At 29.1% G+C, this 13140-nt stretch overlaps 1 protein-coding gene across 1 annotated transcript; it reads right to left on the bottom strand.

The window, feature by feature from the left end:
* Positions 1 to 10010: 10010 nt before the first annotated feature.
* Positions 10011 to 12479, bottom strand: LOC110660675 (patatin-like protein 7). The gene is made up of 3 exons (XM_021819052.2): positions 11388 to 12479; positions 10702 to 10764; positions 10011 to 10610 (listed from the first exon to the last, which is right to left on the bottom strand). Exons 1-3 carry the CDS (start codon positions 12336 to 12338, stop codon positions 10299 to 10301), a joined length of 1326 nt encoding a protein of 441 aa, XP_021674744.2. The 5' UTR covers positions 12339 to 12479; the 3' UTR covers positions 10011 to 10298.
* Positions 12480 to 13140: the final 661 nt, after the last annotated feature.

The following is a 13140-nucleotide window of genomic DNA, read 5'->3' as shown; positions in this document are numbered from 1 at the left end:
AAAAATATCCAAAATTAATAGTGATGTATTATTAATATTTGTTAACTTCAATTCAATATTGAGTATTAAGATTGATAATTCATTAAAAAAAATTATGGAAACTATCATGCTCATTAGAAATTATGAAATTTTAAAATATGAAATAATTTTTATAATTATAATAATTCTAATACTTATAATAGTATTTATATGTTTGTTTACAACTATATTTATTAGTTCAAGTTGCAAGGATTTTCTTAAATTAAAAATATTATTTTATATTTTAGAAGTTTGTATATAATACTGTGATTATACATAGATTTTTTAGAGAGTTATAAATTTTAATTAATTTTCCAAATAAAAATGTTTAATAAAAAAACTATTTATATTAAAAAGTAGTAATTCAACAAATTTTAGATTATATATACAATTTTTAAATGTCATGATTATTTATTTTTCAAATACTTTTCGATATATAAACAAGACATTATATTATATTATTAATAGCATATGCATGGAAGTTTATGTATTTTAGAGAACTATTTCAGAGTTTTTAAATCAGATAAGTGAGGAGTTTTATAAATTTTAAAAGGAATTATTAAACTTGGCTTACAATACTATTATTATAATTATTTTTAATATCATAAGTAATTTTAAAATTAAAGTATTTTTATTATTTAAAAGTTTTTTTAACTCAATTATAGTTTTGTAAATTGAAATAAAAATTTTGCATAAAATATTTAAATAACAAAATTTGAATTAAATTAAAAATTTTAATTTTGATATAACATTCTTATAAAAATAATAAAAAATTAATTTCTTATTTTATTTGAATATTTTTAGTTATTAATTTTTATTTAATAAAATATTATTTTTATGATATGTTTTTATATATTACATTTGCATGTGCGTATTTTGTTATGTTGGCTACGTGTATTTTTTTTAGCTTAATTTATTTTTGGAGAATTAAAAATTTTATTATTATAAGTAATATCACGACTCAATTTCATAAGTGGACCGATATCAGGATTTGTAAAGTCTTCGAACCCCTGAGGGGGAAACTTCATTATTTTAAAATTCATAACCAGACCCAAATTCATGATCCAATATATAAGATAAAATAAAATATTATAATTAAATTTGGATCATCTCAACTCAAAAGCTATCATACATACACATGTTAGGGAGCTCAGCTAACCCTAATACTTAACATGCATAATCTTTTAATTATTAAATAATTAATAATACAATATATTAATACACATTAGTGTCACACTAAAATTTTAAGAGTGAAATAAATAAATAATTAACTAAAAAAAATAAAAATTATTATTAAAATGAATGTTCAACTCAAAAAATTTTGGTATTAATTATAATAATAATTTCTATAATTATCTAATTATAATACTATTTTATTAATGAAAATGTAAGCAAACAAATCAACCAACACTATAAGAAATGTTAAAAATAACTACGAAAATTACCAACTACAGAATTTCATTGGTAATTTAACTAACGATTTACTGATGCTTTACTGACCAAAAAGGAAAATAAAATTTAAATCAATTTTTACCGACGAACATTTTACCAACGATATAATTTCGTAGGTAAAAGTGATGCCTAACATTGGCAGAAAATTAGCGACCAAATAAAAAAAATAACGACCAAATCTTTGTAGGTAATTACTAACGAAACGCTTTTCGTAAGTAATATTGAGGAGAAAATAGAAAATAAAATTAAAAAAAATACCTACAAATTTTTTTCATCGGTAATTACCAATGAAATAATTTTTGTAGGTAATATTAAGGAGAAAATAGAGAGGAAAAATTCTAAAAAGCTCAAAAACTTTTAGCTACAAATTTTTTTCATTGATAATTACTAACGAAACGCTTTTCATAGATAATATTAAGGTGAAAAAAGAAAATAAAATTAAAAAAAATACTTACAAAAAATTTTTCATCGATAATTACCAACAAAAAGTTTTTCGAAAGTAATATTAAAAAAAATAAAGAAAATAATTCTAAAAAGCTAAAAAAATTTTACCTATGAATTTTTTTATCTATAATTACCAACAAAATGTTTTTCATAGGTAATATTAAAGAGAAAATAGAGAGAAAAAATTCTAAAAAATTTAAAAATTTTAGCTATGAATTTTTTTCATCGATAATTACCAACGAAACGCTTTTCGTAGGTAATATTAAGGAGAAAATAGAAATAAAATTTTAAAAAAATACCTATGAAAAATCTTTTGTTGGTAATTACCAACGAAAAGCTTTTATAGATAATATTAAGAAAAAAATAGAGAAGAAAAATTCTAAAAAACTAAAAAAAATTTACCTACGAAAACTTTTTCACCGGTAATTACCAATGAAAAGTTTTCCGTGGGTAATATTAAGAAGAAAATAGAGAAGAAAAATTCTAAAAAGCTAAAGAAATTTAGCTACGAATTTTTTTGTCGGTAATTACCAACGAAACGTTTTTCGTAGGTAATATTAAAGAGAAAATAAAAAATAAAATTTTTAAAAAAATTACCTACGAAAAATTTTTCTTCGGTAATTAACAAGAAAAAGCTTTTCGTAGGTAATATTAAGAAAAAATAGATAAAAAAAAATTCTAAAAAACTAAAAAAAAATTTATCTATGAAAATTTGTTCGTTGGTAATTACCAACGAAAAGTGTTTTGTAGGTAATATTAAGAAGAAAATAGAGAAAAAAAAATTTTAAAAAACTTAAAAAATTTTACCTATGAAAATTTTTTCATCGTTAATTACCAACAAAATGTTTTTCATAAGTAATATTAAGGAGAAAATAGAGAAGAAAAATTGTAAAAATATCAAAAAAATTTACCTACGAATTTTTTTCGTCAATAATTACTAACAAAATGCTTTTCATAGGTAATATTAAGGAGAAAATAGAAAATAGAATTTAAAAAAAATACCTACGAAAATTTTTTCATCGATAATTACCAACGAAATATATTTAGTCGGTAATTCGTCGGTAAATCACAAAAAATGTGAAATTTCCACATCGTTTGTGAATAAATTGGAGAGCAGTGAGTTTGTCTATAAAAGAAAAATACCTCCCTAACATAGAGCAATTGTGGCAAAGTCACATATGTGGGGCCTACTTTGGGCCCCACTGTAATTTTTTTTTTTTGGAAGTCAATTAAATCTTAAAAATTATAAATTAAATTTGCATTTAAATTAAAATATTTAATATTTAATTTAAAAAATTAAAAATTAAAAATAAATTAAAAAATTAATTTGAAATTTTAAAATTAAATTAAAATTAAATTTTAAATTAAATTAAATTTAAAAGTTTTTTAAATTAAAAATTAAATTAAAAAGTAAAGACTAAATTAAAAAAATATTAAAAAAAATTAGCTACGAAAATTCTTTTCGTCGGTAATTATCAACGAAAAATTTTATCGATAAATAGTCGGTAATTTATAAGAGTAAAATCTCCTATGAAATTATCTACAAAAAAAATTTAAATTTACCTACGAAATAATTAGTCAGTAAATCTAGCTACAACATTTTTTTTTGGGTAAAAATTACCTACGTTAATATTTGTGGATAAAAAAATTTTGTCAGTAATTCATCAGTAATCACTGATTACCAACAAAATTTAAGTATATTTGGTCGGTAATTTTCGTAACTATTTTTTTAATTTTTTGCGGTGCAATCCTCGCATGAAAGGATAAATTGGAGCTACACACGTACCAATAATACATATTGGAACCCGACCCCATACCCTAACTCTCTGAAATCCAACATATTCTCTTAAACTTTCTCTGCAAGAGTCAACAAAATATAGGCCATAACTACCCATAGTGGTGAGAGTCAGTCGATCCATATAGCTACGTACCTAACTCGCCCATTTATATCCATATCCACGAGAATCAACGAATTTCTCATACCATACTTATCCCGGGACTCCACATCCATAATACACATATATATAAGCTCCAACTTATTTTCAAGGCATTACAATACAAAAAATTTATAATACAACACTTAGGTGATGCTAAAGATATAATAACTAATTACATATGCATAAATGAATGCATGAGCATGCTAATAAATATAAAATATAAAAATATAAATAATAATAAAATTATAAAAATAATCAATATCTAACTTACAAACTAGTTAACCTGACAGCAACTAGTTCGGCTAGAAAGAAGAAGGCAACTAGTTCGGCTAGAAAGAAGAAGACAACCGACCTCGATCATCTATATAGACACACTAACCTCCATCAAATGACTTGCAAAATAATTAAATTAAATTAAAGAAGTGAGAAATAAATCCTAGAATTTTGCTAAAATTTTAACAGGGTCTCCTCTATAACTAGATCTAACTGCCCACAAGAAAAAAATAAAGCAACAGCGATACACAGGACTTCAGGCCCACATCAACAATTATAATGCCCGTCTGGGGCCTATAGGAACCTTAATTTAAGTCTAGATCTCCAATCCCCAGCTCGAGTTCTTAACTCCACTATAGTCCAAATAATTATTTTTAGTGCTAAAAAATTATGAAAATATTCTTGGAAGTCATCTACATCATCTTTGTATTAATTAAATTCATCTTTCTTAATTTTACTAACTCTAGAATATTTTAAAAATTTATCAGCTAGCTTAATCCTAGGTAGCAACTACATAACTTCAGTTCAGGTTTAACTTTGATAATTCTACTATCTAGAATGCATCTAGAACATCTAAAAATGTTGGAATCAACTATAAACATGATCACCTTCCAGGATGGCCTGTCAGGAATCTGAATCGAGCTGAACTTGGTCCTGAGTATCGAAGAGCTATCATCGATCTGATTACACCTATACAAAACTCAGAACACATCAAAAATTATTGTGTATTTAGATTTTAGAAGCTACGATAAAAAAGGGCTTGAAATTATCACTGATCGATTTAGGCCGTTCGATGATCATTTTTTTTGAACGATGTCCATTTAGAGTGAGGCTAGTGAAGGTTTTGGCGCACTGAGTTTAACAAGTCTTAGATCGTCGATTCAACAGTCAGATTGTTCAAAAAATGGCTGAGAAGTCCCTAGCATACTCATTTTCTCTCCTTTTTCTCTTGCTGGATCCCCTTCCTCTGACCACCATTGGATGCAAGGCTAGCACCAAAAGAAAGCTCATGGAACAAGGATTCCAATGCTACCAATATTGCTAGAAAAGACAGTCGGGCCAAGCCAAAACAAGCACTGGAAGTTGGTTGCCCACACACACACATTCCTCTCTCTCTCCTCCATTTTCTTGCTATTGTTGCACCTCTTTGCCACCATTCGCAGCTGCTGGATGGTCGCACGATCATCTTGAGTTTAGTCTGGGTGGTCGATTGGAGCAAATGTCACACCTCACCCCTCTGTAAGGCATGACATGATCCCGTAGAATACCTAATGAACTACCGAACTCCACCTACCGATAACTCATTAAGTATCCTACAAGGGATTTTAAAACTATTTTCTTACATTTTGGAAGTGGTAAGCATTTTGGTAGGAATTAAAAATATTTATTCGAAGTTTTAAAACTACTTAAAATTTTTGTCTCATTTTATTTTTTAGCAAATTTTATAAAAATTTCAACAGAGTACCGTCTGTATTTTGAGAAAACATTTCTTCAAATACCTGAAAAAAACACTTCCAATAAATTTTTCCACAACTCCCAACTCAAATCAACTCAAAATTCTCAAATCAAACCATTTCAAAATAATTCCATCAATATTGCATTCAATAAAGCTAATTTACATTCACAAGTTTAATTTACAGATATAAAATCCAAAAATAATATTATTACAATTTATAAATACAACTGCTCAACTTTACATTAATACATATAAACAATATTTATTTACATCAAACTAAATTACATTGGGTATAAAATAATACTCGTACAAAATCAGGAAAGGCTTTTCCAATTCAGCAGCTCACTCTGCTGCTTTTTCCTTGCTCCTATCTGCGACAGCAAAATAAGCTATCGCTGAGTATAAAAATACTCAGTAGTGTACAATAAAAATTTGAAACACAGTACATAAAACATTCATTGATAAATCACAATTTAAATATTTCACAATTCATCAAAACTCATTATAGCACAATTTTGGTCAAACAATTTAATAAACATAGTGTTACCAATTCATACACAACTTAAGCCATGACACAAAATTTCCGATCAATGCCGTGTTGTACACCACGACAAAGCGATCTACAACCCCACCAATCGAAATCAATGGGGGAGGTGGCTAGCTAGCTAATGAGTACTCATCCGATCTACAACCTCAACTGGTAAACCAGAGAGGGAGGAAAATAATCGATCTCACCCCATAAATGGAGGAGGAATAATAAGGCACTGTCACGCTAAGCGTGAATCAAAAATCACTTTCAAACATTTTATTCAATTAATTCATGAGAAATCCAACAAGTTTCCAAAGTCATAATTTCATTCACAATGTGGCAACACAATTCATGATTAACATCAAATTTTCATAAATCATACTAAATCAATTTTTCAATGACAAAATACTCAAATAAGGTTTATTGTGCACAAACCTGACATGAGTTGCCTCTAGGCCTTGACTCAGTCTCTCAGACCTTTCAAGTCTTTTTCAGCTGAAACATAAAATTTATAGTGTCTCAGTATCTTTATTTCATAACAATTCCAATAACTAATTCCAATATGTTTAAACTTACATTCTTGCAAATTTTCATGTTGAGGTTACTATTCATGATACTATTCAAGTCAAAATATTGACTTTCTTATACTTAAAAGGTATGGGAACACCAACTATATTCACATACCACATTTTGGTCACCAATTCTGTTGGTTTTGGTTGTTTTTCTCAAAACTTAGGTCTTTTAGGCAAAATTGTAAATTTTCAGTTTTGGGGTCTTATGTTGCATTGTTCCATTGGTCATTTTGCTGTTAGAATTTGGCTAAGTTTTCTTCATAGAAATTGTCTTTATTCTCCTTTTTGAATCACTCCAATTGGAGTTTTATAGCTCAAGTTATAGCCATTTGCATCATGGCTGCCGGATTGGACTTAACCCAGATTTCTAGGCACTAAACTGGTTATGGCAGTTTTAGGTCACCAAATTTGGGTGGCTAAATGACTTGGTTAAGGGCATAATTTGGGTTTGTGTTCTTCATAAAAGTTTTAGGTCTATATCTCAGCTTTCTACTGGTAAAATTTCAGATTATTTAGACCTACCTAGCCCAAGTTATTTGATTATTTTTGTACAGGTCAAATTGCCTAAGTTCGGATTTAGTCAATTTGTTCACTAGGTTTTGATCACTTTTTGGGCATGATTCCTAAATGAAAAATGTGTCATTTTGTGTCTAGTTTCATTCCCAATTGTCCTCACACCAATTGGGCTTGTAAATTTTCAGTTTTGGTTGGTCATGCTACTTGCATACTGCCCATAACCAGTCCGAATTTTCAATTGGTTCTAACACTTCCAACACACATCAATTGGTCACAAATGACCATTTTTCATCTCCAACAAAGTCAAACACATCATTTAACAAATTTTCACACTTTTGTCTTCTAAACCCTAGGTGCAAACCCTAACTTTCATGCAATTCAACTTTAATGCATTCCAAACACCAATCCAAAGTTTATATTCAATATTCAATTTAAACAATCATTTAAATACATCAAATTTACTCATTTCAACCTAAATTTACTGCTGGTCGAATTCACATATGGTCCCTCCACAATAATTTTCTTTTCATTTTAAGCATATTTCCAAGTTCTTGATGCTATAAACACAATTAATTCAACTAACAAATCAAGTTTAGTTTACTAACCTTAGTGCAGAAAATTTTTCCTCTTCAAACCTCTTCCTTTCTTCTTTCTTTCTTCTTCAATCTTCTTCTCAACACTCACATACAAGTTTTAACTAAGAAATCTATAAATTCTATGGCTCAAATCTTGGGTTTAAGAAGCCTTTTAGTGAGCTTCAATGGAGGAAGTTAAGAAAAATGAGAGAGATGAGAGAGGAGAGGTGGACTGCATGGAGAAGAAGACAACCCTTTTCTTTTTTTTTTCTTTTGATTTTTATGTATTTATTTAGCTTTTTGGCTTAGTCAATTTTCATTTAATTAATTATTCTTTTATTGCATCATGCATGATGTCATTCACCTTTCACCTTTTTCTCTTTTTTTTTCATTAGTTCTTTAATTTAATTCCTGATTTCGAATTTTTCTTTTCTCTGATTTTATTTGATAATTAGGTCAGAAGTCAGCTCTCGGGGTCAATTGACCAAATTGCCCCGAGCCAGTTCGACCCGATTTGCAAATAATTCAATATTTCTTTCGGATCCCTAACCTAATTATTTGACTGGCTTAACAATTCTTTTTCGTGATTTTCTCTTTTCCACTATGTTCGCAATAGTCTTAAGGACCGCAGCGTCACATTTTACGGTTCAAAATTTGAGTTTAAATCAACCTCGCAGTCCTTCCCGAGAAGGTCACCCATCGCTGTGACTCTCGGATCATTCAACTTCTTGTGTTCTGTTTTTCTTATTTATACTTAACTAATTGACAATTACTAATTATTTGTGTTCAGGGCTTATCTAGTTGTCTTAAGTGTGGTTCCAATCCTCTCAGTTATCCGGACCGACATTGGTCACCGAAATGATGAAATATATCAGGCTATGTAAATAGGGGTGTCACAGCAAAAACAGAGAGGGAGGGAGAGTTAGTAAAAGAGGAAAAGAGAGAAGGGGGGTCCATTACACATTCCAAATTTCCTTTTTTTTAATTTTTAGTTTCATCTAAACCCTGAAACTTTTATTGCTTCTTCAATAAAGTCCAAAACTATTTTGAATTAAGTCCCATTTCTAATTTAGTACATTTAAATTAAGTTTAAGTAAGGCACTTCTATAATAATAATAATTAACAACATAATCAAATTAATAATAAACTAAATTAAATTTTAAAATTAAAATTAACAATAACAAAATAATTGTAGTAAAAATATAATTACCTATTCATTTATTCTCTTTAAATAATATTACACTATGTTTACGTTTGGTAGAATGTAATATAATACAATGTAATGAATTATGTAATACAATCAAAATTGTAATGTAATTGTCATTACATTTTTATATTTAGTTATAAAATAAAAATATAAGTAGTATAATGTAATGATAATTTTTATTTTAATAGTCAAGTAGTAGTGGTTGCTAAGTGGTGGTGGTGGTGGTAACGATAGCGGTAATTAGATGGTGGTGATGGTGACAAGTTGAAGTAGTAGTAGTGGTAATAGCTAAGTAGTGGTAGAAGTGACAATAGCTAAGTGGTAATAACGGTGGTTGAGTGACATTGATAGCGATAGTGATGATAGTGGTGGTGGTGAGGACAGAGTAAGAGTAATAATAGTAATAATAATAATGGCCAAATAGTAGTAGTAATGATAATATTAGCAATAAAAAAAATCAAAACAAGTAATTATGATTACATCTATCTTTATATGTAATAACCATTACCTTACTTTAAGTATAATTAATTATATTATATAATTGTCATTCTATTACGTCATACCAAATATGACGTATTAATTATATTATATAATTGTCATTCTATTACGTCATACCAAACATGACGTAATTAAATATGTAAGGTAATTGCGATTACATTACAACTTTAATTGTGTCATACCAAACATGACGTATTGATTTTTAATAATAGAAGTAATAAAATAATATTAAAAATAATGAAAGAAATAATTTGTTTATTTAGAAAATTTTTTTTAGGGTGTTACAAGTAATACCATTTATTTTTAGATTATCTAAGTTTTTATTTATTTTTAAGGATTATCTACGTTTAGAAATGTGAAATTTGAAAAAAATTTTATACAAATAAGATTTCATTTGGATTGTAAAACACGCAAGATTTGAGCCTTACTTTTCATTGTAGAAACTTTAATCACATATATAAATTATTAAAGGAAAAGGTAAACATAGAAGACTTGAAGTAGCAATCTAAGACATATATGATTAGGTTGACATGTGCGATTTTAAAGAGAGATTTTCATAATTCATTAATTATACACAAACACCATTACATTACAAATATACAATATACATACAACTATATATATATATATCATTGCGAATAAAAAATAAAAATCAGAGGCACTCAGCAGCAGCGGCTCAGCTCAACTCTGTCTCGGATGCCTTCATTTCAATCATCATCACGAGTAACAGCAAACAAAAGCATGAAAATTTTTCTCTACCAATAAAATGTTTACTTAAAAACGACGTCGATTCTTTAAAAGATGACCTCCTAATTAATTAATTAACAGGAAGACAAAGTAGAGAGAGTGGTAGCAGACGATGTTCTTGGAGATGTGTATGGCTGCTGTTTTAATACCACAGTTGGAAGAATGCTTGTTTTTCTCTTCTCATGCTCCTTTATTAGCTCTCCAGCAAATGACTCTAGCTTCTCTATATTTGTGCTCTCTGCTATCTTTCTTCCTTCAAACAATACAGACTCTACATTTTTCTGTTCAAGCATCTCTTCTGCCATGCTCAAAATGTCTGCTTTCTTCTTTAATTTTACTGTCTTTTCTATAACATCACCTTGCTTCTTTGCTATAATGCCGTTTGCCTAAATTCAATTTACACAAGTTATTGAATTTTTTTTTATTGATTAATTAAACTTTAATTAGAATTTAAATTTGTAAAATGAATATAATTACCTGAATGCGAACATAATTGCTTGTCCGACACTGACCAAACGCCATCGATACAGCTTGATCAACCTATTTAATTAAAGGATGGAATTAGCATACCTACCCACACCCAACTACAAAACATAATTTATAATAATAATAACAATAAAAAAACAATATTATCATACTCTCGCTCTACACACAATAATAATGCCCATTATGCTACAAAAGAAAGCGGCCCGTTAAATAATTACACAAAGGACAAACTTGCCTTATTCTTCTCCATTATTTTTTTTGAAAAAAAGAAACTACTTGTAGACAATTATATTTTGAGAACCACTAATTTTAAAATATATTTTGTATTTTTTGTACAATTAAACGACTTTCCATGTGTTAGTAATTCAATAAATAATGAATAATGAATAATTAAATTTTTATTTTTAATTTTTTAAATTAATTAAAATTTCTTTTCAATATTTATATTGTCATTAGAGGTGATGGTTATTTATCTACTACTACACCGAATTACCAAGTCAAAAAATTAATTTTTATTTATTGTAATTCAATATAACTTGATTAAAAAAAATATTTTTGAAAATCTTTATCAAAATTCAATTTGTTTTTATGCACGTACAGGTTACGTCATAATTCAGTTGAGCAATGCAGTTACATAGTACAAATCAAGGAGGTAGAAGTAAAAAAATGTATCGTACCACATCGGAAGCTCCTTCTCCGGCGATCCTCACGAATCTCGACAGCGAAGAGTTCAGATTTTCATTTCCAAAATCAGACTCTCCACCGCCGAGAGAAACCACCAGCAGATCCTCTACCCCTTTGCACAAAGGAAATTCCTGCTTATTATTCAATACGTGCGTAATAGCAGCGGCCGTTGGATTGTTCATCGCGATCCTGCCGTCGATTGCCACGATCTTCGTCTTCTTGTCCACGGACCTCATTTCGACGGCTCCATTGACCGTCGGATCAGCTGACGTAGCGCGGCACACATCGCTCATCTTGAAATCATAACCGTCCATTTCCAAAGCATCAGCGCGGGAGAAGACGAACGGTGCGCGGGTTGAGAGATCGTAGCAGGGAATCAAAACCGACTTAAGCGTGTCTTTCAAGGTGCATTCCCCGAAAGTAGAGCGTAAGAGCTTCTCCACCTTCCCCTGCCGGAAAATCCGCCGGAGAATCCCTCTCGATGAAGGTGAGTGGTTAAAATTCCGACGATTCTCAATCATAAAACGAAGAGCTTCATCGGCTGTGAACAAGGGACGGCCATGGTCTTTTCCACGGGTGAAAAGGAGTGCAGCTAAGATGCCTCCAGCACCGGAGCCAGCAACAACATCAAAGTAATCAGCGATGTAGGCGTTGGAATTGCCGGATTTGCGGCGGAGGCAAGATTCGAGGTGGGCGAGGGACTTGGCTGCGAGAATGCCACTTTTAGTGCCGCCACCGTCGATGGAGAGAATTCTAACTTTACTATCAGTGACATGGTTAGTGGAAATTTGATGGGTATTTTGAGGGAGAGAGAGCTTGGGATTGTTCTCATATCCACCGCCGAAAAGGAATTTGTTTTCGAGGATGGAGAAGATTTCGAAAGTTAGCTTGTCAACGTCGAAGGTCGAGTCAAGCATTGAAGGTGTTGTGTTCACTGCCGCCATTGCTGTGTCTCTGTGTGCACTTTAGAGAGAGGAAGAGAGAGGAGTAGAGGAGTGGGGGATGAGGAAGATAGAGGGGCGTTGAGGATGCTTATATAGTGAGGAAATAAAGATGATTGATGGCATGGAGGAACATTCCTTGGTAGGCGATTAATCGGCATGCCAAGTTTAGTTTGGTTTTTTTTTTTTTTAATGTTATGTGCAATTAGATAGAAAGATGTTTCATAGTGATGTAGCAGAAATGAACCTTGCTGCTATTTTTTTAGTACAAATTATTATTATTAGTGAAATACATATTAAAACATAAATAGTATAGGGCATGATTTGGTTTATTTCCTTATTCTTTTGTATTAGATCACATTTTGTAATACACATTAAAATAAATAATTATTTATAACATATAAAACAATAAGCGTGGATTAAAGTCAAGAGTTTAAATCAAAGTGTATACCTTCTTGTCTTCCAAGACACGGTAATTATGCTTTTGTTAATTAATTTTTATATTTAAAATAAAATAATTTAATTTTTTTACTTTTAAAAAATTATTTTTAAAAAAATTTAAATCAAATATGCTTGTATAATAATTTAATTGATTTTTTTTATATAAATGATTTATTTCAAATGAAACATATTAATAATTATTAAAATAAAATTTTATATTAAATTTTACATAAAATTACTTAAAATGTATACAATAAATACATAAATCTATATACAAATATTTGATATAATGCTTAAAAAATTTATTTTTATATAAAATTAAATTTTTAATTATATATTTTTAATATGATAAGAAAGAAAATAT

Source organism: Hevea brasiliensis, chromosome 4 (genome assembly GCF_030052815.1).
Source record: "Hevea brasiliensis isolate MT/VB/25A 57/8 chromosome 4, ASM3005281v1, whole genome shotgun sequence".
Lineage (NCBI taxonomy): Eukaryota > Viridiplantae > Streptophyta > Magnoliopsida > Malpighiales > Euphorbiaceae > Hevea > Hevea brasiliensis.
The sequence above is the reverse complement of the archived record's forward strand: the minus strand, read 5'-3'. Positions and strand labels throughout refer to the sequence as shown.

Bases quoted from the DNA above. Each gene is read 5' to 3' on its own strand.
- LOC110660675 (XM_021819052.2), bottom strand. From the start codon at position 12,338: ATGGCGGCAGTGAACACAACACCTTCAATGCTTGACTCGACCTTCGAC. The intron at 10,765-11,387 runs GTACGATACATT...TTAATTAAATAG, and splicing joins GAGAAGGAGCTTCCGATGTG to GTTGATCAAGCTGTATCGAT. The intron at 10,611-10,701 runs GTAATTATATTC...AATTGAATTTAG, and splicing joins GCAATTATGTTCGCATTCAG to GCAAACGGCATTATAGCAAA.